This window comes from Crinia signifera, chromosome 8 (genome assembly GCF_055691185.1).
Source record: "Crinia signifera chromosome 8, ASM5569118v1, whole genome shotgun sequence".
Classification (NCBI taxonomy): Eukaryota; Metazoa; Chordata; class Amphibia; order Anura; family Myobatrachidae; genus Crinia; species Crinia signifera.
The window spans coordinates 136280694-136305474 of NC_139224.1; the positions used below are offsets into that span (position 1 = coordinate 136280694).

General features: G+C 42.6%; 1 protein-coding gene across 5 annotated transcripts in view; it reads right to left on the bottom strand.

Moving 5' to 3' along the window:
- RASAL2 (RAS protein activator like 2) overlaps positions 1–24781 on the bottom strand; it is a 265534-nt gene that overhangs the window by 172015 nt on the left and 68738 nt on the right. For 2 of the 5 annotated variants that reach the window (XM_083157241.1, XM_083157240.1), the window contains exon 1: positions 3311–3857. The exons of 2 other annotated variants lie outside the window; for them this stretch is intronic. In XM_083157241.1, coding sequence (XP_083013367.1) covers positions 3311–3842 — 532 coding nt within the window. In that variant the 5' untranslated portion in view covers positions 3843–3857. Of the gene's footprint in view, positions 1–3310; positions 3875–24781 lie in introns of those variants that run through there. One more of the 5 variants, XM_083157242.1, reaches the window with a different exon arrangement.

Sequence of the window (24781 nt, forward strand, 5' to 3'; positions counted from 1 at the left end):
AGGGCGCTAAACATTGTTCGTAAAAACTAAAAAATATGGTAATGAAATGTGGCCTGGAAGTGAGCAAAGGGCCAGTTCAGACCTGTTCACTAGCCTGCGTATACTTGAAGTCTAGCGAACAGGTCAGTGCAGCCCCACCTAATGTCTACCCCCCCCCCCCCAGCTAGCATGCCAGGGGACAAGAACACATTACCTCGCATTTGGCCCAAGGGGAAAGAAATTATTTTTCTCCGCTTCGGTAATAAAAGTCAGTTTAAACTGACTTTTGTTTCCGTCACTGATCTCCAAAAATGGGGCGGGTGCTGACGTCATGTGCCACCTACCCCGAACAGGAACCGACCCACCAGTGTTCCCATGGGAATGCCCAGTGTCTTCATGGGGTCACCCATAAAACGCTGGGTCTTCCCCTGGTCCAGCCCCATGTCCGCCCCCCTCTGGACCGATAAGTGTGAAACTCACCAAAGCCTTTGTATGAAACTCCGCCTAGAAGTTGCTTAGATCACAATTCAAAAATACATTCTCACTGGGAAATTGCATTAAACTGGCTCTTGACACAAAGGAACAATCATGGTCTTCTAAAGCTGGGTACACAGCTGATGACCGTGCAACCCAGCAGCGGGATGTAACCATACATTGCACCACTGTCCATACTGCAGAAAGGAGCAATGTGATTGGACCACCCAATGCATCAATTGGGTGGATTTAAGGGGTGTGGTATAGGGTTCCGGCAGTCGGGATCCCGCCTTGCCGGACTCAGACAGCATGGCGAGCGCAACAAGGCCCCTTGCAGGCTCGCTGCCTATTCTATTCTCCCCCTATGAGTGTCGTGGACCCCCACGAGGGAGAATAGCCGGTGGCCGTCGGGAACCCGTCTGTCGGTATTTTAACAGTCTGAATCCCGACGTCGGGTAAATGACTGTATCCCGACAATTTTAGGGCCAAATCCTGGGATCTAGCTTATCCCGGGATTGGCCGTCCTACTCAGAACCTCCTAAAGCCCCATACACACTACGATTTGCTCATTGACCAATATCATCAGTGGTTTACCCTTGAAGCTTCCCAGCGTCCTGGGAAAACCATATTGGGCATACACACTGAATGATATTGTTAACATGCATCGTTGACAATATAGTCAACATTGACCAACAGCACAGAAAACAGGTGCGGTTGTTAATGACCTGTAGAAGCGCCCATCATTAGTGATACTGAGCATATACACTAAAGGCCCATACATACTGGGCGACTGAGCAGAAAGCCGCTCAAAACAGCAAGTTTGAGTGGCTTTCAGCTCAAAGCCCGGTGATGAGCAGTGAGAGGTCATGCGTGCTCCCGCATCATCGCCGGGAAAGCCGCTCATCTGCTGGTATTACCAGCAGACGAGTGGCTTTGAGGACCCCCCCCCCCCCGACAACGCTGGGCAGGGGTAAAGCCACTCAGCGGCTTTCCCCCCAGCGAAGACAGTGCTCATCACTGTCCATAAATGCTGGGCATAATCACCCTATGTGTATGGACCTTAAGCGAGTTAATTATGATAGCACTGAGAAGAGCCAAAATGAGCTATATTTTATATAATATAATATATTTAAAAAAATCATCTAGTATGTATGCGGCTTTAGTATGTCTCATACTAGTTTTCTGGTTTTAGAAAATCCAAAATGTGTTATTATGCATGACAGATATTCTTCTAAATGTTAGACTAGGTTTGAAATTGTGATGAGTCATCTGTTCTTGAGTTTTAAAAGGACAAGCTATTATTAGGACGACCATCACTATGCAGAACCGAACCATAAAGATTTGCGTGATCTCAGGTATAAGTCTACAGTGTACAGAAGCGTGATAAAACAACAAGGCTACGGCTTACATGCACAGCAGCTATTTTACTATATTTATAGGTTTTTATTCTACGTCATGTATCTTAAGGTGCATATACATAGAGATAGTGGGTACACACGGTGAGATATGCACTATATTTTTATTAAATTTTGCTTATAGAATGCTTTTATTAGCATTTGATGCAGATTAGATCCCAATGCGCGCTCCCGTGTAGCGGAAATCGAATAGAGAGAAAAAAAAAAAAGTCTTGGCAAGCAAGACTATTTACTGCAAATCTAATGTGTTCACTACTGCATTCGATTCGATCCAGATTTGATTTCAATCTCCTGCCTGAAGGTTCAAGAACACGGAGATCGAATAGCAAATTTAATAGTGCAAATTGAATGCTCCGGGTTAGGTGGTTTTAGTTTGCTTGGTGGGTCCATACAGTCATTGGCTTTCTATTTTTAAGTGGAATTGTTAATCATAGCAACCAAATAAAGAAGCTATATTTTACTAAATGATAGCCTGAATATGACTGGTTGCTATGAGCAACACTTTTTCTTTTCTCTTTAGAAGTTCTTCTAAATCTCTGTAATATAAATAAAATTAAAAAAAAAGTTTGAGTGTGGCTCTACTTTAATCTTACAGACACAATACTTTTGGAGGCCGGATGACTCAACCACAGTCGGGATTCCGACAGTTGATTCTCTGACATCGGAATCCTGACTGTCAGGAGCACGACAGTCCGAATCCCGACTTACAGTACAAGGACCCCCATAGAGGGAGAACAGAATAGGTGGGTGGCGCAGAGTGGAGCGGCCTCCAGACATTCGGGATTCCAATGTTGGAGAAAGAACCGCCTGAATCCCGACTATTCTGAGTTATACCATGCCGATCATATTCACCCTATGGATCGTAAGCTTGCGAGGAGGGTCCTCTTAAGGCCACAATACACTTCTGCGATTTCGGCCGAAATCACCAGTTCCCGACAGAACGGGCCGAAAAAATCGACCCAAAGTAATTTCGCTGTCCCCTCAGGTCTGATGCGGAGTCACATGCGCATCGGACATGAGTTGGCCTCCCGGTGGTGGGAACTGATCCATCACAAGTTAAAGGACCGCATGTGACCCTGCCATCTGGGAAGGTCCAGGGCGGCTTGTGGGTGATCGGCTGGACATACACACCAGCTTTAGCTCTGTCTGTTATTCCCCAGCTTTGTCTGATCACTTTTTGGGCCCAATTTTAAAGTGTAACAGAATATAGCGCTATGGAACTAACTGTTACTATACATAATAATCAGGTGCACTAAGCATTGCTATATATAGTTTTACAGTACAGTATTTCTTCGTACAAAAGAGAAAACCATTATGTCTTCTTTACACAGGCTATACATGATTTTGTATTTTTCTATTGGATTACTAATCTAAAATATATGCAAGGTGAGTAATGTTTCTCCACAACCTTAGACCCCAATCTATGTGATTCTTTACCCTACCTTGTTCCTCATCAATCGATGCTGGAATGTCTCTATTTGAGCTGAAAATCCTAGAGAGCCCACTGGAAAGAGCAGATAACAATCGCCGATGAAATAAGTCACGTTGTCCAAAATCCACAGAATGCATTCGCCTCATGGAAGGACGGTCATGGTGGCTTCTCCATGATGGAGGACCAGATGGCTCAGATGATGACCTTTCAAAAGTAACCCTCCTCACCCGCTGACCAACAGGATCTGCATCCCCATTTATTTCTGGAGCCGTTCCTAAGGCCTGAGTATCATTGTCTATATAGACCCTTTGTGCGTGAATAAATTCAGTATGATGCTCATCTCGATGATGGCCTTTTGATGGGTCACCATTACCTGTACTTGTGTCGATTCTGCTAACAGACTGGCTTCTATGGCTTCCAAAGCTTTTTCCAAAAAAAGACTGTTTGAAAAATGACCGCTTAGCCTTTGCGCGATAACGCCACCGATAGTTAGGTAACCCTCCGTTTTCTTCCTTGCTGTCCCCTCCAACTGGTGCGGACATGGATCTTGAAATCACAGTATGTGACTGCTTCTGTTTTCTGAGCCTACTTATCCGCTACATACTTGTAGATACATATATTACTGTGCAAATGCCTCTTCAGTACTCTGTAGGTCCCTCACTAAAAGTTCTGAGCCATCTTAAAAATCCATGTTACTGCATATATCAATCAATTCAGGTACAATAGTAGACTTGTGTACGCAGCCATCATCTACCCTGAACCCACGCCGTTTAGTCCCACTTGTGAAAAACCAGCTTCTATAAGGACCTTCACTTCCTGAGAAAACCTTTTCTGCTAAAAGTCTGCAGGAAATGACTACAAAAGTAAATTGCAGAACCACTGACAGTCATGCAAAACCTAGCTCAGTTCTGCATTATATGAATCTATAACATAAAAGAACAAAAAAAGCATTCAAGCTTATAAACCACAAACTAAAACTGACTTTTTTTCCCCAAGAGCTGTGTTGAAAGGTTAAATATAACGCAGCTTTTGGTGTTGCAAACAGATGCTTATAAACACAAAGATTATTAGAACTACGTAGGCAGGCGCATGCAGCTGAAAGACGTACAGTGATCAGAGAACTGGTGGGCAACGGATTAGGAAACCATATTCGGGCCATCGTTTAAATTGTAATCACTGAACAAGTGTTTACTGCCACATACTAGTCAGCAGCACACAAATGACAAATGTTTAAATATAAAATATGTCCATATAGAAGTATCTCAAAAGTATTTTGTGTGCTCAAATTCTTAAGACCCGGTTGCTCATCCAAGATCCTAGAGGTCTGTAATTATTAGGGGTACGTGAATAGGTCTCTACGGCCATGACCTTACAGTATATAAGGGGAAACATATTAAGCGTGGCAAAGTGATAAAGAAGGGAGAAGGTGGAAGATGATAACGCACCAGCCAATCAGCTAAGTTTAAAAAATAAGTTCGGATTTGATTGGCTGGTACGTGATCACCTTTCATTTTACCACTTTACCAGGCTTAGTACATCTGGTCCATAGTGTGGGCTCAAGTCAAGCCCTTCTCATCCCACCAGGGTCTATGCGACAAGTATTGTATTTACATTGCCGAACCTACACTGAAACTGCGGCTTGCAGTACATGTACATCTTATATGACAGTATCAAAATCTATATTCTACTTCATCTGCGACTTGTGTTATACAGATTCCTATATAGCCTCACATCTCTGGATCAGTGTGCTATTTGTGGATACGATGCACTTATGGGACAAAGTTTTGAAAAAAATGGCTATGTTTACTATATTGGAACGGTTTGGTCAAGTCTCTCTCACCTTATGGTGTAAAGACGTTAGATTTAGCTTATACTGTAGGTTATAATTGTGATCCCGTACACTCAAAACGCAGCGCCAAAGCCACCACTCCCACAGTCATTTTCTGTGACCATATGATTAGTTGTGGAATCTAATTATCAAAGGATCTGCATTCTCCGCTGAGTATTTGTACCTGGGTTGAATGGATCTTCGACGCGGCCAGTGGCCTGCAGGTTACAGATTTCAGCACATCCGCTGTGTAAGGGATGGTAGTAGCAAATGCATTAGTGCACAATTCTAAATCAGGTCATATAGTATGCACGGTGTAGAGGGGAAAGGCCAGAAAAACAGTCAGTGGTGTGGCAGTTTTATTTTTTTTTCATTTTTATTTATTAACATTTATTTATGTAGTGCTAACATGACTGACATGCTAATAACAACTTGTCCCCATGCCAGATAGCAGGTGTCCCCAATATTTCGGGAGCATTTACAGAAAATTTTATGCTAAATATTTTGCGCTGTATTTCCATGAAATAAAAATCGCTCAGAAACTGCTGCCTGTTACAAATGCCAATAAACGGAGTGGAAGTCAGATTACTACAGTAAGGTTCTGAGACTTGTCATGTACAGTAGCAATCTAGGGCTCCCCCTTATGGTAATAGCAGTCTGATCAACTCCTGCAGTCCAATGACATTCTACCTTAGGCAAGAGCTGTGTTGAAAGGTTAAATATAACGCAGCTTGTGGTGTTGCAAACAGATGCTTATAAACACAAAGAGTGATCAGAGAACTGGTGGGCAACGGATTAGGAAACCATATTCGGGGCCATCGTATAAATTGTAATTACTGAACAAGTGTCTACTGCCACATACTGTACTAGTCAGCAGGACACAAATGACAAATGTTTAAATATAAAATATGTCCATATAGAAGTATCTCAAAAGTATTTTGTGTGCTCAAATTCTTTAGACCCGGTTGCTCATCCAAGATCCTAGGGGTCTGTAATTATTAGGGGTACGTGAATAGGTCTCTACGGCCAATTTACGTCTGTGACCTTACACTATATAAGGGGAAATATATTAAGCGTGGCAAAGTGATAAAGAAGGGATAAGGTGGAAGATGATAACGCACCAGCCAATCAGCTAAGTTTAAAAAATAAGTTTGGATTTGATTGGCTGGTACGTGATCACCTTTAATTTTACCACTTTACCAGGCTTAGTACATCTGGTCCATAGTGTGGGCTCAAGTCAAGCCCTTCTCATCCCACCAGGGTCTATGCGACTAGGCTGCACCAAGTATTGTATTGCCGAACCTACACTGAAACTGCGGCTTGCAGTACATGTACATCTTATATGACAGTATCAAAATCTATATTCTACTTAATCTAATTCTTGTGTTATACAGATTCCTATATAGCCTCACATCTCTGGATCAGTGTGCTATTTGTGGATACGATGCACTTATGGGGCAACCGAGGCATTGTTTTATTGGAGCATACAGCTGATACATGAGGCCTATTGATGTTAATAGAACACCCCCCCCCCAAAAAAAAAAAACCAAAAAAACCTTAGGAATAAGGCTTATTTTAAAATATTAGTTAGAATTTATTTGGGTAGCCCTTTACTAATGACACTGTCACATTATAGCGATTGCTAGACTACACCAATTGTGAGAATGGAGATAGCATTTACTGTAGAAGTCTCGAGTCTCTAGCCTTATCCAGCAGCCATGTATTATATCTCCATGTGTGGTTTTCTGGTAATTATCTGATAACGGACAAAATACCATGAGAAAGAGGGGGCTGGGAGATATGAATAATTGTAGGGTAGCACATTCACATAAACAATGTAGCGGACCGCCAAACTAATGATTTTCTAAATGATTAATCACAAATAATTTTGTTCCTATACACTAAACAATAATTGTTTCTATAGGAGTGATATACCTGCTCAGAGGATTGTGGGTAACCAGTCGTGTCCTTACAAACACTACACATTATCAGCAACATATGTTTCTGCAATGCAGTGATATATCTGTGCTGTGATAAATTGGGTGTACACACTTAAATATGGCCACTGAGTAATGGTGGATCTTTTCAAAACACAATGGGCTGTATTCAATTGTCATATCGCTCCTGATCTCCCATCTAAAATGGTGGGAGCCTGCGTCCTCTGACCTCCAATTCAGCCCCCTCCTGGCTCCCCCCATCACATGTGAAAAGGAATGCATGCAATCCTGCCGTGTATGGACACCTTTAGATAGAAACTATTAAACAAAGATACAATGCTTTTAAAAAAAAAAAAATATTTAGAGCTACATTGTTTTGAAACAAAGCAACACGGCAGTGACTAACTACCAACAGATAGCTGAAACACGGCAGTGACTTACTACCAACAGGTAGCTGAAACACGGCAGTGACTTACTACCAACAGATAGCTGATACACGGCAATGAATTACTACCAACAGATAGCTGAAACACTGCAGTGACTTACTACCAACAGATAGCTGAAACACGGCAGTGACTTACTACCAACAGATAGCTGAAACACGGCAGTGACTTACTACCAACAGATAGCTGAAACACGGCAGTGACTTACTACCAACAGATAGCTGAAACACGGCAGTGACTTACTACCAACAGATAGCTGATACACGGCAATGAATTACTACCAACAGATAGCTGAAACACTGCAGTGACTTACTACCAACAGATAGCTGAAACACGGCAGTGACTTACTACCAACAGATAGCTGATACACGGCAATGAATTACTACCAACAGATAGCTGAAACACTGCAGTGACTTACTACCAACAGACAGCTGAAACACGGCAGTGACTTACTACCAACAGATAGCTTAAACACAGCAGGGACTTGCTACCTACCAACAGATAGCTGAAACACAGCAGTGACTTACTACCTACCAACAGATAGCTGAAACACAGCAGTGACTTACTACCTACCAACAGATAGCTGAAACACGGCAGTGACTTACTACCAACAGATAGCTGAAACACGGCAGTGACTTACTACCAACAGATAGCTGAAACACGGCAGTGACTTACTACCAACAGATAGCTGAAACACGGCAGTGACTTACTACCAACAGATAGCTGAAACACAGCAATGAATTACTACCAACAGATAGCTGAAACACGGCAATGAATTACTACCAACAGATAGCTGAAACACGGCAGTGACTTACTACCTACCAACAGATAGCTGAAACACAGCAGTGACTTACTACCTACCAACAGATAGCTGAAACACAGCAGTGACTTACTACCTACCAACAGATAGCTGAAACACGGCAGTGACTTGCTACCTACCAACAGAGATTACCAATACAGCTCTAACTGTGTGGAGTTTGTATATTCTCCCCATGCTTGCTCTGGTTTCCAATGACAATCCAAAAGTATACTGTTAAGTTAATTGGATCCTGAAATAGTTAATTGGATCCTGAAAAATAGCGATCTGTGCTTAACTGCATCGTTGCCCCGTGTGTACAGGCATTATTTACAACCCTTCCTCATTATAGATCAGGTGACAAATGACTCAAAAAAAAAAAAAAATGAATACCGGTCTTATTGCTATAGATCGATAACTGAATACATAATGTAACCATTACGAGTTTCAATTAAAAAACATCTTTGCACCCAAGCAAACCGTGAAATGTGCTGTGAGCAGGTGACATGACATGGAGGCAGACATCTTTAGCTTTTCAGAATAAAACATTTAGATCAGGCGGACGACCGCTCAATTAATTAGGATTCAAATAAAAAATTTCAAATTTCTGTCCAGTTATCCGGCGTAATAGGGATCGTTTGCATAGTTTTAGCAATTACACGAATAAAGCTTTTTTTATTGTTCATTTCATTTTTAGCAAATGGAGCCACAGAGCATTTTGGAGGCAGTGATCCTGACCCCGGAGCATACTCATCTCCCTAAAGGCGTCTGGCTCGCAGGAAGGGAAGACCTCTGGGTTGGTGTATTGGGGTTACAGATGAGCTCATAATGTCAGCATTTAATTGGATACGTTTAGTGCATGTCAGATTGTGTTACAGTGCACAGAGCTCCCCAAATCATGTTAATTGCTGTCAGCAGATGGTCTCGTGATCGAGAAAACAAAAGCTTCTAGTGGGATTTTATCTTAATACCATTCTAGGCACTGGTGCTGAACGTGTTATATAAATGAATATGGACTTGTCTATATGAAGACAACGGTCATGAGATTGCTCAGCTTCCACCTATTGTGCGATCACTGTACAAGATTCAATAAAATACTACAGCCAAAAACTAATCCTTAATGTACAGTATTTCCAATACGGAAGCTTTTATATAACATTATCTCCTCTTCAACGTGAGGTTGGGTATGGGTCATTGGGTAGACCCATATTAGGTCGACATGCATTGGGTTGACCACTGAACGTCGACATGCCTTAGCTCAACACATGAAATAGGCCGACATAGCTAATGTCGACAGGGTTGGATGGTTGACAATTTTTGTCTCGAATGTCGACCCAGTCAACGTTGACATTGTCAAAGTGTACCACTGCGCCCGGCACACCATATTATTCTCCTACCATGCTGTAGTCTATTGTAGGGCATGAAAAAAAAAAAAACCTGTTGGCACAGGTCGGCAAAAAAAAAATAGTGAAAAACTCGTGAAATGTCGACATTCCCGTTGCCGACCTAATAAATATGTCAACCTTCCAACCCTGTTGACCTAAATAACTTATACCGTTTTGCCTTCCACATGTCTGCTTTTAACAGGAGTATTATAAAACAAACTAACTGCAAACACCTATATAAGAAATATTACATATATTAGATGTTCTGTTGTATTATCACCTACAGATTGCACACAAAAAAACAATGTGATCACAGAGTTGTCAAACAAAGGGTGTTATGGGACTAGAACCTTGCAAATGTAATGACCTATTGTTGCAATGACTTATCTGAAAGGTGACTATAAAGATAGGAAGAGAATGGTGGCAATTAGATCTACCATCCCCTCCCCCAAAGACGAGTGGCAGACAAGTCTCTCTCCTAACTATCAGAAAGCTTTCAGACTGTCACTCCTCTATGTACAGAATGCCAGCGGAGCGGGAAAGGTCAGCAGCAAGGAAGGTGGTAATGGAAGAGCAGCAAATGGTTTTTAAACAGCAAATAACCAAACACGATTTCTAGAATAGCTATAGTTGGCACAGCGGTCTTATGCAAGTTTTGGGGCTATTATCATCTATCTATCTATCTATCTATCTATCTATCTATCTATCTCTATATATATATATATATATATATATATATATATATATATATATATATATATATATATATATATATATATATATATATATATATATATATATAGATATATATATATATATATATATAGATATATATATATATATCTATAGATATATATATATATATCTATATATCTATATATATCTATCTATATCTATCTATATCTATATATATATCTATATCTATCTATCTATATAGTGTCCGTGTGGCTCCGAAACACCGCCATCTGTTGGCAGCAAGTGAAACTACATTGTCTAGCTTTCGAAGCATTTGCTTTGGGCGGGCTAACTAGTTAAGTAAATATTCTTTCTGGACCAATCTAAATTGATGTGAATTCTCTTATTTGGCGTTTCTTGGCGTTTCCAGTGCAGACAACACATCTGCAGGTCTGTGGAATTCTGTAATAGGAAAAGAAGGGGGCTCTATGTAAGTTGCAGCAGAATGGCTCAGTACATCCTTGAAGGCAAGCAGAATATATAATATAATGTACTAGAAAGCTAATCCATGGTGACAGCCTGAGCTATTTAAGAGCATCCATCATACACACATTATTTTTGTTGGAACCCCACCCACCATTGCACGAACATCAGAGTTTGCAATAGTCTTGATACTTGCAAGGCTGTCCAGATTTTCAGAACAAAAAGGCATTGGGCGGGGGGGGGGGGGGGGGGGGGGGTATTTCATGTTGGTGGTTACTGCTTGCTTTGATGGAACATAGCCATAGCTAAGTAGTTCGGTGAGATGTTTTCAGGTATCATAAGGGTGTCAGTTTTACAAATAATGTGGCGTAACTAGATATATGTAGGCCCCATAGCAAACGTTTGCAAGGGCCCCTATTTACCTCCTTATGGTGACAAATGTATACAGCACATGTTATTTGACTGTTAAGGTGGACCCTCATCTCTGGGCCCCATAGCAGCTGCACTGCCTGAACCTATGGTAGTTACGCCCTTGTGTGGGGCTTACTTCATCCAGTTTTTGCACTTTTACATGACGGATGTATAAAAGTCAGTCAAGATGTGCTATGTCTCAGATCAGCAGTCCATGCTGGTTGCAGCAAGGACTGAAGAGAATCTGCAGCCATATACTCAACTAGCTATAGCTATAGTCACTTGCCCTGCAAAGGACATGGCCATTTAGACCAGATATGTGAAGCTTGGCAGGTCTGCAGCTGGATGCTCTTCCACCCCAGTTTCATGACAGTTCAAAGAGGTTAACAACTCTGCTTAAAGTGCAAGAAGTCACCACGACATAAGTCAAACTGCCAGTTTCTGCTCAGAAAGGGAGGCAAACAAGGAACTTGTGGGGAATCGGGTCTTTCCAAGCAATAGCTGCAACATGCATATAGTGGTGTAAAACCAATAAACTGTAAGTGAACTGTACACACTGGGTCACAGGTGCCCCGTGCCGAGCGAGTTCCTAAGCACAGATCGATGCACCTGCGATCTGTGCTGAGCAGTTTTGCCTATGCTTATAGGCAATACACTGCGATCTAAGCAGGATAGACCGTCCGTGCATCACCATCACTATAGGGTGTACTACACGGTGCGAACGGTGTTCATTTCTAAACGATCTAGTCCGATCACTTAGCAATAGGGCTTAAATCGCCCATATATAATATGCCCCTTTAATCGATTAACATTTCACACTAGCACATACTGACTCAATTAGCCACATGTTCCACATTATTTAACCAATTTGTCTGTTTCCAGCAAATATTACCTGAAAAATAGCTTCTTTGTTAACCATATTTACTTACCTTGAAACACATTAATAATCATTGTGATTGTGTCCCAAAGGTTCTCACTACTTTAGCCTTGAAAAAAGAATTTCCCCTGCTTTTCATCTAGTCTGTGAACTACAATCAGAGTCAGCCCCCATTGGCACCTTGCTAACTTCATTCGGAATTCTTAGACGCATTTCAGTTTTTAAACCACGTCAAACTATTTCTGGCCAACTGCCTCCAATTAAATCGTCCCCAGAGACACAATTAAGGTATCAATCCCTCAATCACTTGCTGGGCTGCAATGTGCCCAATTTATTAACCAATCAAAATGTTCATGTTCACAGATGCTCAGAGTACTTCGGAAAGTGAACTGTTCTTGTGTTAAGTCCAAGGGGCTATGTGTAATCGCTTCCGAGTTCGCCGGAGGACAGGGCAGCAGATGGCAGAGACCGTGCCACTATGTGCAGGACGCCACAGACTGAGAGCTCGTTAGAGGAGTAAGAGTGGTGAGGAGTGTGTCACCGGGATAACGAGCACGTCCACATCAGTGGTCATTACACTCATGTATGAAGGTATCAGGCTGCACCTTCATTTTTGCAACCATTTCTAATTTTAAAAAAGTGCTATTTACATAAACCTGTTTTTAATCCTAACATCCGTCTATGTCGTTACCATAACGCGCTCCCATGAGAACATGACAGTACTTTAATAAATAAGTCCATGTGTCTATTAGAGCAAGTAATACATTAATATGGTTATTTTTAGTTCTGCTCAATAAATTCCCATGGCAACATCTGAACCACAATACATATCAAAAATAAATTAAAGTAGAAACCGTCAGGAGAAACTGAAGGCATCGTGTTCTCAGCAACAGAAAAACAGGCATAGAAGTGGCTGTAGCTCCATGTAACGCAAGTATTTAATTACTGGGTTTGTGGATCTCCAAAAATATGTATTACAACAGCAGCAGCCCTCAGCAGCAAGAACCACACAAAAAGCTATGGGTCCTTACACATTAGGCGATATTATAAACAATAGGAACATGTCAGAACATGTTATAACTTTGTGCATATCGTCTAGAGAGTGTACGCACTGTATCGTTAACGATGCGTGTCGTTAGTGATGTCTTTGTTGTCTGTACACATAGCTCAATCTGAGGATATTGTCACTGACAACATACTACTCGAAAGTGGCCACTAACTATATTGTTTGTACAATCATTTCATGTCTATGAAGTATATTTTTTGTTAGGAGTTCCAGGCAGTCCAAGGAAAATCGTTGCCAACATTGTATCGTTTGCAGCGTCATCTAATGTGTACGCAGCTATAGCCACACAGGAAGAGCCTGCTTTTGTGAGATCATTATGTGCCAGAAAATAACATTTTAGGATAAAGTTACTTTATAAAATTGACACACACAATCATCTTGTTTTATTTGGCTGGAAACACCAGACAGTGTGACTGGTCAGTCTGTGGTCCAATATTTTTAGGAGAGCAGCCTACCAATTACATGGAAATACCATACAAATCCATTTATACCTGTCAAATATTCCAAGTAGGCTGTCATTGGTCGGAGTTAATGGAAGCATCATTGTAAGTCAGGGATGTTTTGCCTTGTGACAGCTGGATAGCAGAGGGGGGGGGGGGGGTTCCTTTGTTTTTACAATCATGTAGGGTACACACCAGAATGATTTGGCCTCAATTCCCCCAATTTCAACCGATTGTATGTTGATTGTAGGTAAATTGGGCATGTTTTTGCTGCAGGTAGGATCTGTAAAAGACCCATTCCACTGGATACAGATCGGATCGGGATCGGATCGTATGCAGATCGTTAGCAGATCATTAGCAGATTGTGTGCTCCAACGGATCATGCGACTATCGCATGATCTGCTAACGGTCAGGATCGTTCTGGTGTGTACCTACTGTAGCATTAATCAGCAAATAGTGACATTAGATTTTGGGTGCAAAAACAGGGTGCAAGCAGAAATCAGTTTGTCCCGGTTTTAGTGTGAGAGCAATTGCATAGCCTGGTAGTCTTATCCCTGCGCTGCTAATGAAATCACACCCCTTATGGGTCTCATGCAGAGCTGAATGAAAGTCCGCTGTAATTGCTACTGTATTGCATGCATGGAACTTAATGCTGGTGGTCCCCCAAAGATTGCATATATAGCCACATCATCTATCAGTGCACAGTTGCACCAGTCCTTTCCTTGGTGCAAAAAAACCAGGCATAATTGCACTATGCACAACTTTGCATAGCTTGCAACTACGCCAACATCCACACTCGGCAATGTGCAAATGCCCTGTTGCCGCCATGTTACACTCCTTACACACATGACAGTTGTATGCACTTGGATCCAGAGCATGCAGGGTGCGAAATCACATAAACAGGCCATTGATCAGAACGCAATAGCCTAATAATGTTGGCTATGGGATAATTCAATGAAGGTTGTGATCAGAAGTGACGGCAAATCTTCAAGAAAGCACACACTTTTCCATCAGGGGGTCAGATAACCAGTATTGCATGAACTGTTCCTTCCTGATGCCACGAATAGACTATATAAGATACAGTAGGACTGTAGAAAGAGACAGGACAGTGTCTACGGACAGTCTGCACCATTACACAAGGCCAGTTCTAAAAATAAATCAATTGTTTACATAGGCTAGAAGTTGTGAATGCTAAAAACATCCAGCTCCTGTACACTAATCATTAGAGGACATCTGCTTCCCCTGCCATGCTTCCTGTGGGCTGGGACCATCTCACCCCGGGTCATGTAAACAGAAACACCTGACCGGAATGCTTCTTCACAAGACCAGTCCATGTGAGAACTTGCAGCATCCAGACAAATCCACCAGCGTGTGAGAGGAGAACATCTCATCAGATCCTGCAAAAGGACTTCACTCCATCTGCAATTTGTATTACTTACAGTATGTATGGTAATTGATGCCCCAAAACGTCAAGTTTTTTTATTTTTTATTAAGACATTACATTTAATGTGTTGCATAACATTGTCACATTTCAATTATCCCAGAGAAGAGTGTGCAAGACTCCATTACCAACGTGCTAAACAGCTTTGCAAATACTAGCCTGTGATTTTCCATATTCTAGCCTGCACAAATACAGTTACTATAGGCAGTGGAGGCTCCAGATTTGGAGGGGGGTCAACATGGACCCCTAATTAGTATAATGCTTCGCTCGCTACACTATTATATTCTCCCTCTATGCCGAATAGCTCTGTTGGGAGCCCTCCAATAGCTGCCTGTGAGAAAATATTTAAATACGACCTTAAGTAAGGAAGCAACTAGCTTGGAATGAAGCAATGGTCACGTTAGGAAAGTAACAAGAACATGAATGATTCTCACAGACAGGTGATGTCCAAATATTATATCAAAACTTAAACTTACAGTTACACTGCTCAACTTCTCACTGGTAAAGGAACAATTAGTTCATACCTATCAGACAACAGCACAGTTTTCCATGATCTTTCTATGGACTACGTTGGAAGCCAAATCTAATACAATGATCTTTGGTTAGGAAAGATTTTTCATCTCACGTTCACGAGGATAAAACAAACACTCAAATAATTACACTCTCTATATTAAGCCATTTTGGAGCTCACTTCTCAGTCCATACAGGAAAACACAGACAACTATTGATGGGAAACCAACTGCTGGAACGCCGGAGATTATGACCTCATTCAGGAATAAGGGCCTAAAAAGTTTATAAGCGTTTTGAATTATTCAGGGCTGTAAACCATGTCATTCTTCAGAGCAGCTGTTTCTCTGACTTCAGTGACCATATAGAACAGTAGACACAGGGGTGGATGCACATGTAGAGGGCACCAATAGGAATAAATAGTAAAAAAATCTATATTTGTTTACCCTTAACCCCTGGGCTAATAAAACCACAGGAAGGCCCAAATCCATTTCTCAGTAGACAACCCCAGTCAGCTGCTGTCAAACAACCAAACACATAAAATGATCAAGGCTATTGCTCCAGGAGAGCCATCAGTTACAAGGACTGCTAGGGTGTCTCAAACTGTGCAGGCTCTGGACATGAGACCTTACTACTCGTTAAGGCAGTGATGGATAACTAACAGACCTCCAAGGCCGTCACTGAATCTCTCCGTGTTTTAAAGCTGTGTTAAAATATTTGATTATTAAAGCGAGTAATGCTTATTATTAGGTCCTGCTGAGCATGGAATCACTGGGGTCAGTGTCACCTAGTGGACCATACTGACCTGGTGCATTTCTGTATATGGGGCGTGGCCTCACATCCCACTCCTGTTTTAAACACTATAGTCCTGCTCAGCACTCCTGGAGATACTGGGCAGCCCTCAAAGACTCTCCCTGCACTGCTGGATACTCCTCAGTGACCAGGAGCAGGGACTTACATGAGAACATCACACCTCCCAGTAGCTGAGGAGCCACCAACATTTTTTGGTGTCTTCCCTTTGGATGTCGACACTAGGTGCTGTCCGCACCTCCCTGCCTGCTGATATGCTATTACAGATAGCGGTCTCTTTCAATAACCTAAATAATGAATTTAAAATGACTACCAAAATGAAGCTTAATGTGCAGCTACTTTCTAAAATCAGAGGGCATCCCCCGAAGGAAATGAGGTTGCCTATTGCTGCTTTAAGCAACGCTATTATGAGTACAGTGTACAATGTAAAAGGTGCAAATCTATAAAAGTTGTACAACACATTTAGGAACTATATAATTTTATTTTGTTATTATTTGTTTAGCAAGTAAAAAGGTGAAAGCAGCACATAAAAGTTCCTGACTTAAAAACAAACAAAAAAATTAAATAACAGTACAATAAAAAGTTAAGGTGACCATCCACTAGGGCGAGGTCTCGCATGCGATACTCCGCTAACTCACCCGGCAGCTCCCGGGCAGCTTGACCCAAACATTGTATGTGGTTCTTTTTGCATACGATAATGTGTCTTATGTGACCCCAGTCATGACTGTGGGATCCGTATCAATCCTTGTAGCAGCCACGGCTCCCATCCAATGAGCATGGTAACGTACATCGGGTCAGAGGTAAAACACATGCGAATTGACACTTTTCATCCAATTTCTTGGCTTGATGCATGGACATAAGGTGAAAAGCGGCCAAATCTCACTAGTGGATGGGCACCATTAGATATAATTAATAGGTTCTGTTTGAGCTTGAAAATCATCAGTTGGCAGAAGTGTGGCAATGTAGTCCCAATACCTGTTCATTTCTGGGGCGGATTAAAGTCCTGGCATATAAACCGATGGGACGCGCTCCAAGTAAACAGCTACTGGATGCTTGGATTTCCATTATGCAAAAATCAATAGCAGATTTCAGACAGATCACTGCTCACAGTCTAGATGACAAATGCTTTAAAGTGCTCAATTTATTACAAACAGCATACATAAAAACAATGTGAACCCTGGGAGATGAACACATTACCATTTTCCTGTGGTTTGAAAGGTGCAAATAGAATCTAGAAGCAATTACGTTTTATTATGCCTCGTACAGTCTGCCCCTTGGTTCCATGCAAGTGCAGTGTCTTGTACATTATGAATATAAAGCACAGCGAGAATAATCCTTCATGAGAAGGGATAGGTGGCAGAGCACCTGGGAATCGCGGAGCGTGCCATTTCACAATTGTCATTTATTTTAGAATTGAAAAGCTCCACATTGAATAGAGATGCAGTGACCCATACGGTATTTCACTGTCGAAAACCGTAATGCATAGAACAATTCTGACAAGGTAAAGGAAACATCACAATATAACAGGTGTCAGGAAAAAACATCTATTTTAGATTAGTGTTTGTTAAACTGCGTTAAAGGTGCACCAAATTGGATAACCCAGGTACAACCAGGGGTGCACAAATGAACTTGCATATACTGTAAGCACAGACAAAATGCCAACTGTTAATTATACATTTATAGAGGATAATAGAAAGATGATTGAGAAAACCAGATGGATTCTACAGGGAGAATTCAAATACTCCCCTAACACACCCTACATGTTAAATACTGAATATAAAATCTGAGGGTAGCCGGCTGGGATTTCCTTTGTGATGTCAGATGCTGTGTGGTGTGGGGGCATCTGACGTCACTAAGGAAATTCCGTCTGGCTGCCCCCATGACAGGACCAAGCTTTCCCCAGCGGCGCCGTATAACTGGTCTGGTTATTTTGAAAAAGGAAAACCGCACCAAAGAAAGGTATATACATATTGGCATGCTGCCAGTGGGGCCTGCCTGACGAGGGTTAAAGGAGTGCCCTGTAAGGTGATGAGGCTGCAATCTGTACCCAGGGAGGGAGGAAAAGTTGGAATCTGTGTGTTTGGGGGGTGTTTAGCAGCTGCTATCTGTGTCTGCTGTGTCAAGGGAAGGGGGGGGGGGGGGGTACAAACTCCATCACAAGCAGCAACTGGGTTAAACTTAAGGACCCCCATCCACTGCGGCGGCAGGATTGCATACGATACATTGTATGCGGTCCTTTTGCATACCATGCATCCCCTCTCACCATAAACAGATTTTTGCATCATTCGGTGGGGCATAATGTCTCAAATTATTTGGCTTATGTTAATTTTGGCTCAATCCGGGTGGCATAATGTGAATTTTGGATCATTCTGTGTGGCATAACATGAATTTTGACTCCTTCCGTGGTGGCAAATTGTGAATTTTGGCTCAATTTGTGTGGCATAATGCGTAAGGGGCAAGTATAAGGGGGAGATCTACTATTTGTTGCATAATGTTGACAAGAGTATATAGTGTGGTACACTGCAATCAAGGACCCCCCCACACCCCCTTTTGAGTGACCACATACCCTTTTCCGGAGCGCAATGTATAAATATTTACTGGAAGTGTTAAATGGCTCCCCAGCTAAAATAATTGCTAAACCCCTGGTTAAGACAGTTAATAGGTCTACCCCAAACCGACGACATGGTGAAAAGGTCGAAATACAATAGGTCAACAGGGTCAAAGTTACTTCTTCCTCGGTCACGAATACAATAAGACGGAGAACACATCTATTGATTTTAAATTATATTTTTAACACCTTGAGTTCGGTTCAAGTCTACGAAGATGGAGGGCACTTCTACAGCGCCAGTGCTGTACAATCTATACTGAATTGTCCACAGAGGTCTCTGCCCCTTTAGAACTTACAGTGGAGCCAGTGGCGGAACTACCGAGGGTGCAGGGGGTGCAGCTGCTATGGGGCCCGGCGGCGGGGTGGGCCCATGGACAGCAAGCAGTCCCCTGCACCCTCGGTAGTTAAACTACTACTGCCGGCGCTTCACGGCGCTACCCCCCGCCCGTCTCCTTCCTCATTGTACAACCCCCAACTGGCTTCTTACTTGCCGTAGTGGAGGCGCGCTGAAGCAGGCGGCCGCGGCAGCTTTATAATTAAATTATTTAATTATAAAGCTGCCGCGGCCGCCTGCTACAGCGCGCCTCCACTACGGCAAGTAAGAAGCCAGTTGGGGGTTGTACAATGAGGAAGGAGACGGGCGGGGGGTAGCGCCGTGCAGCGCCGGCAGTAGTAGTCAGGCGAGAGGCAGCAGCTTGCGAAAGGAGGCTGGCGGGGTTGGTGAGGTTGGCGCTGTGCGCCACTGAGTGACCGCAGAAAGAGCTGCAAGGGGGCTGGGGTACTGTCACCATGTGAAGCCCGAACATGGAGAGGAGTGATGCGCAGAATGCCCACCCCTCATCCTGCATGGCAGACTGGCCCACGCTGACAGCTAACTGTGTGGCCTCGACAGAAAGTATGGGTGAAGTCCGGCTGGCTGCTGCTGCTGCTGCTGGTGAGATAAACATGTTGTAGCAGCACCATTTTAAAATGATTTATCTACTTTTTTTTTTTATATATATGTTGATCTGAGTTTCTGTGTTTTTTTTCTTAATGTGTTTATCATATCAGGCTGTGACTATTGGCATAGTTTGTAATGGGCCTTGCAGTGTGTCACATAATGTGTAAGGGTATTACAGTGTGTCGCATATTGTGTAAGGGGCATTGCGGTGTGTTGTATATTGTGTAATGGCCTTTGCAGTGTGTTGCATAATGTGTTAGGGTGTGTCGCATATGGTGGAAGGGTATTGTGGTGTGTCACATTTTGTGTATAGGGCCTTGCGGGGTGTCACAGATGGTGTAAGGGTATTACAGTGTGTTGCATAATGTGTAAGCGGCATTGCGGTGTGTTGCATAATGTGTAAGGGTATTGTGGTGTGTAGCATATTCTGTAAGGGGCATTACAGTGTGTCGCATAATGCGTAATGGGCATTGCCGGGGGGGCCCCATTAGAAATTTTGCTATGGGGCCCACAACGTTCTAGTTACGCCTCTGAGTGGAGCAAACCAAGAAAGAATTGCAATCATAGGGAGCACATGCAAACTACACAAAGCAGGGCCCTGTTTGGAATCAGCCCCATTGGTGCTGGGCATTGAGGAAGCATTGTTAACCACTCTGCTGACATGCAGCTCAAAAAGGAATTGGGGATTAGGCAGCAAAACAATCCTATTCTACCCACGGTGTGTAACAGAGCCAGTTACTAGGTTACACATGCAGGTGGTATGGGTAACAGGCTGTATGCCATTGCCTTTCTCCTGCTTTCTATAGACTGTCCAATTAACCACTGGCGCCTGGACTGAGGAGTTTTCCACCCTACAGATTTGTTGGTATTTCAAATCAGAGCACAACGTCAGGAAATCCTGACAGCGAGCTGCCTGCAGATAAGCTGCCTTCTAGAAAACAAGAGCACAATCCTCTGGAGTATCATAGACGCTTCACACCCTGCACTGCCGATACAAGGTCTCCAAAAGAAACTAAGAAAGGAGAGGAAAGAAAAAAAACAAAAGCAGTATTTCACGTTTCTTTGGGATAATCAGAATTAGGTTGTTAGCCATTTGTAAATAAGTGAAATTAGAATAATGAGAAGAGTAAATGCATCCAAAATAATATTAACCTTATATAATGGTACTAAAAAGTGCCTGTAGCACCACACAAGGACAATCATTAGCTCTCATGAGGTCATGGGTTCGATTCCCACCATGGCCCTAACTGTGCAGAGTTTGTATATTCTCCCCGTACTTGCGTGGGTTTCCTCCAGGGGACTCCGGTTTACTCCACAAACCAAAAATATACTAGTAGGCTAATTGGCTTCCAACAAAATTAAACCTAGAATAAATGTATGTGCTATAGATTGTAAGCTCCACTGGGGCAGGGACGGATGTGAATGTTCAAATGTTTTCTGTATAGCGCTGCGGAATATGTGTGTGTTATATAAGAAACTGATAATAAATAAATATTGTATTGTAACTAAGGGGATTATTCTAGTTCATTCTTTCTGACAAAATCCTTCTTAGATGGACAAAACCATGTGCACTGCAGGGGGGCAGATGTAACATGTGCAGATAGAATTAGATTTGGGTGAGTTATTTTGTTTCTGTGCAGGGAAAATACTGACTGCTTTATTTTACACTGCAATATAGATCTCACTTTGAAGAAAAACCCCACCCAAATCTAATTTTCTCTGCACAAGTTACATCTGCCCCACCCCATTTTGTCAGAAAGAATGAACTAGAATAACCCCCTAAGTCACAGTTTTGCTCATTAGTTTATGTTCTCTGTAATTGGGTGCTGCAGATCCCTTGTGGCGCCATATAAATAAAGGATACAAATAATAAAACAGGGAATAATGGTTGGTGTAGTGGTTAGCAGTATTGTCTCACAGAAATGAGGTCATAGGTCAAATTCTTGAGTTTGCATTCTTTGTGGTTGCATGGGGTTCCCCCCTACACTGCAAAAATACTGTATAGGTACTTGTTTCCTAGCACGGCCACACCGATTTACATCGGGGTGGTCGTGTCGGAAAAATCGGGTCGATCGCATCGCATGCGATTTGGTCGCATGCGATGCGATCGACGCGACCGACCCGATTTTTTAATTGAATGAAATGTAAATCAGGTCCCTGGGACCCGATTTTACATTGGATTCAATGTAAAATATTCCTTACACCCCCAAATTTAACGACGTAAACCCCACCCCACGATAGACGCCAACCCGAAGCGTGGTGAGCGCAGCGAGGGGCGGCGGTGCGCGTCCTCTGACCTTTTCATTCCCCTACTATCCACGTCGGCGTGGAGTTGAGAATAGAATAGTGTGGCGAGCGCAGCGAGCCACCGAGCCCGAAGCGTGGCGAGAGCAGCGAGCCCCGCGAGGGGACGCGTATACCTGTGAAGTTATACGCGTCCCCTCGCGGGTGGCTAGCAGGTCCGACCACCGACTCCGGTCCGTTGCGCACGGACCTGAGGGGACATCAAACTTACCCGATTTGGGCCAATTTGACGGAATAAGCCCAAATCGGCTCAGTGTATGGGCACCTTTAGTGTGTGCCGTCAGCCCTAAAATGTGACACTATGTGAACTAGGGCACGGTTATATGGCATACAATTAACAAATGCTGCAGAGATCGCTCTCTAGCAGTACTGCAACAGGTGCCCCATAAAAATGTTGATATGGGGCCCAAAGTTCTGGCTATACACCAATTCATAATATTACAAAATAAAGGATGTATATGAAAACCCGTGAAAGGGCTGTGTATATTCATACAAAGAACAAGTTGCATATTTGTGGGGCCATTCAATAAGGAACAATGTGTGGGCGATGCCTGTGATGTGCCATTGTGCCAACGCTGGAACACTGGCAGACACCTTACATCGTCAACTATTTACCCATGACATCACTAATACCCCTTTCAGACATGCTCCATGTCTGAAAGGGTCAACCCGGGTGTTAAAACCCAGGTCTCTGGACCTTTTTTTTTACCTGGGTTGATGACCCGGGACTTACAACCTGGGTTGACCCTTTCAGATGTAAGGAAAGGCCAGGTTTTTCAGCAAATTACCAAGTAGAACTGCTTCACCTGGTAATTTGCTGTTGTAAGTGTGAAAGGGTGCAGGCTGCACCCGGGAAAATGACCCAGCAGTCAAAATGCTGAGTACTTTGCAGCCCCACAGGGGATATACATTAAAAAGCACAATGTCAGGGTGACCCTATGCATCGCTTATGTGTGCACTGCATTGCACTCAACTGAATCAATGCCTTTCATTTTAAGCTATGCCACAATCTGAAAAAATAAAAATATCTTTCTTCACACTAAGTAGAAATGCAAACGACTGTATATTAGAAAAACAATCTGACATACAGTATATGAGTGAACGTAAATGTTATCTTCCCACAGCTTCTTTGTGTAATAACATTTAATGTACCTGAAAGAGGGAACTGCAGCAGACACCATTTACAATTCAACGTGCTGCAATAGAGGAGGAACATTGCAAGTCATTGTGTTTGCATGAATTCACTTGTGCATCCTCCACTCAACTGGAAACATTTCTAGAACTCTTTCTGATCCACTCCTGAAGTTATGTAACATGATAAGACAGGAAAAATACATTGGCACCATAAAAAAAAAAAGCATAATATTCTATTCCAATAGCAAGAATAACCCATGCCATGAAAACCAAGGGAATTTCTTAGTTTAATGACTGATCTCTTATGGAATGTACACGTTAAATAGATCTAGATTTGCCACTTCCAGTTTAAGGCAAGACGTGCTCCCATCCTACTGTTTGCTGACAACATGCACACAAACATACCTTGTAAACTGAACAACCTCTTGATATCACTTTCCAGACTGAGGACAATTAATGACTTGAGTTTCCTGTACCAGGAAGAAATCACTCTTCAGGAAGTAAATGTTAAGAGCATTGAAAGAGCCCATTAGAGAAAAAGAATTCCGTCATCAGAATGGTGCCACCCAAACACACGTTACACCAGCCTGCATTCCATTTTCCACATCGCTCAACTTGCAGAGCTAGTTCTGGAAACATACAATTAATGCCAAGAAGCAGAAGATTCTAGTGAGTATATAATGTGATTAAATAAGACTAGATAACTATTGCATGTTTAATGCCACTCCTTTACTAAATGACTAAATAAGGATAGCCAGTATTAAATAACTAGAACAGGTTTTGTTTCGGACTTAAGCCACGGTGAGATATTGGCTAATGGACGATTTTGACTAAGCAATTTTGTCTAACTAATGATAGTGTATGATCTAGTCAAAATGGCCTTGCCTGCACAGTCTATTCTAGGAGATACTGACAGCATTGTTATATAAGTAGGAGAAACAATGGCAGATTTTATATAACCTTCCAGGAAGTTTGGACTATCTAGTCTAAGTCTCCTGCCAAAATCTCACCGTGTGTACAACCATGTAGGGGGTATATTCTATTAAAATCGGATCCATTCCGACATTCATTTGTCGGAATGGATCAGACATGCCCTATTCAATGCAGCCAAATTCGGCTTGAATTTGAATGTTGCTCACCTAGCCGGTGCTGGGACCAGGTGAGCGACTAGTGAGGCAGGCGCCCGGTGAGCTGCTGCTGCTCACTCTGCACCATCCTCCTTGCCTCAGACTTTTTTTTAAAGTCGGATTTAGATTTTGGGTTTTCGACAAAAGCAGTTGGATTGGCAGCTATTTCGCCTATCTACCGAGCTTCCAACAGGTGGGAGCATTAAGACCCCTTCTGACCTATTCCAGTTGGAAACTGCCATCTTTCCAAAAAGACATTACTAGAAGCA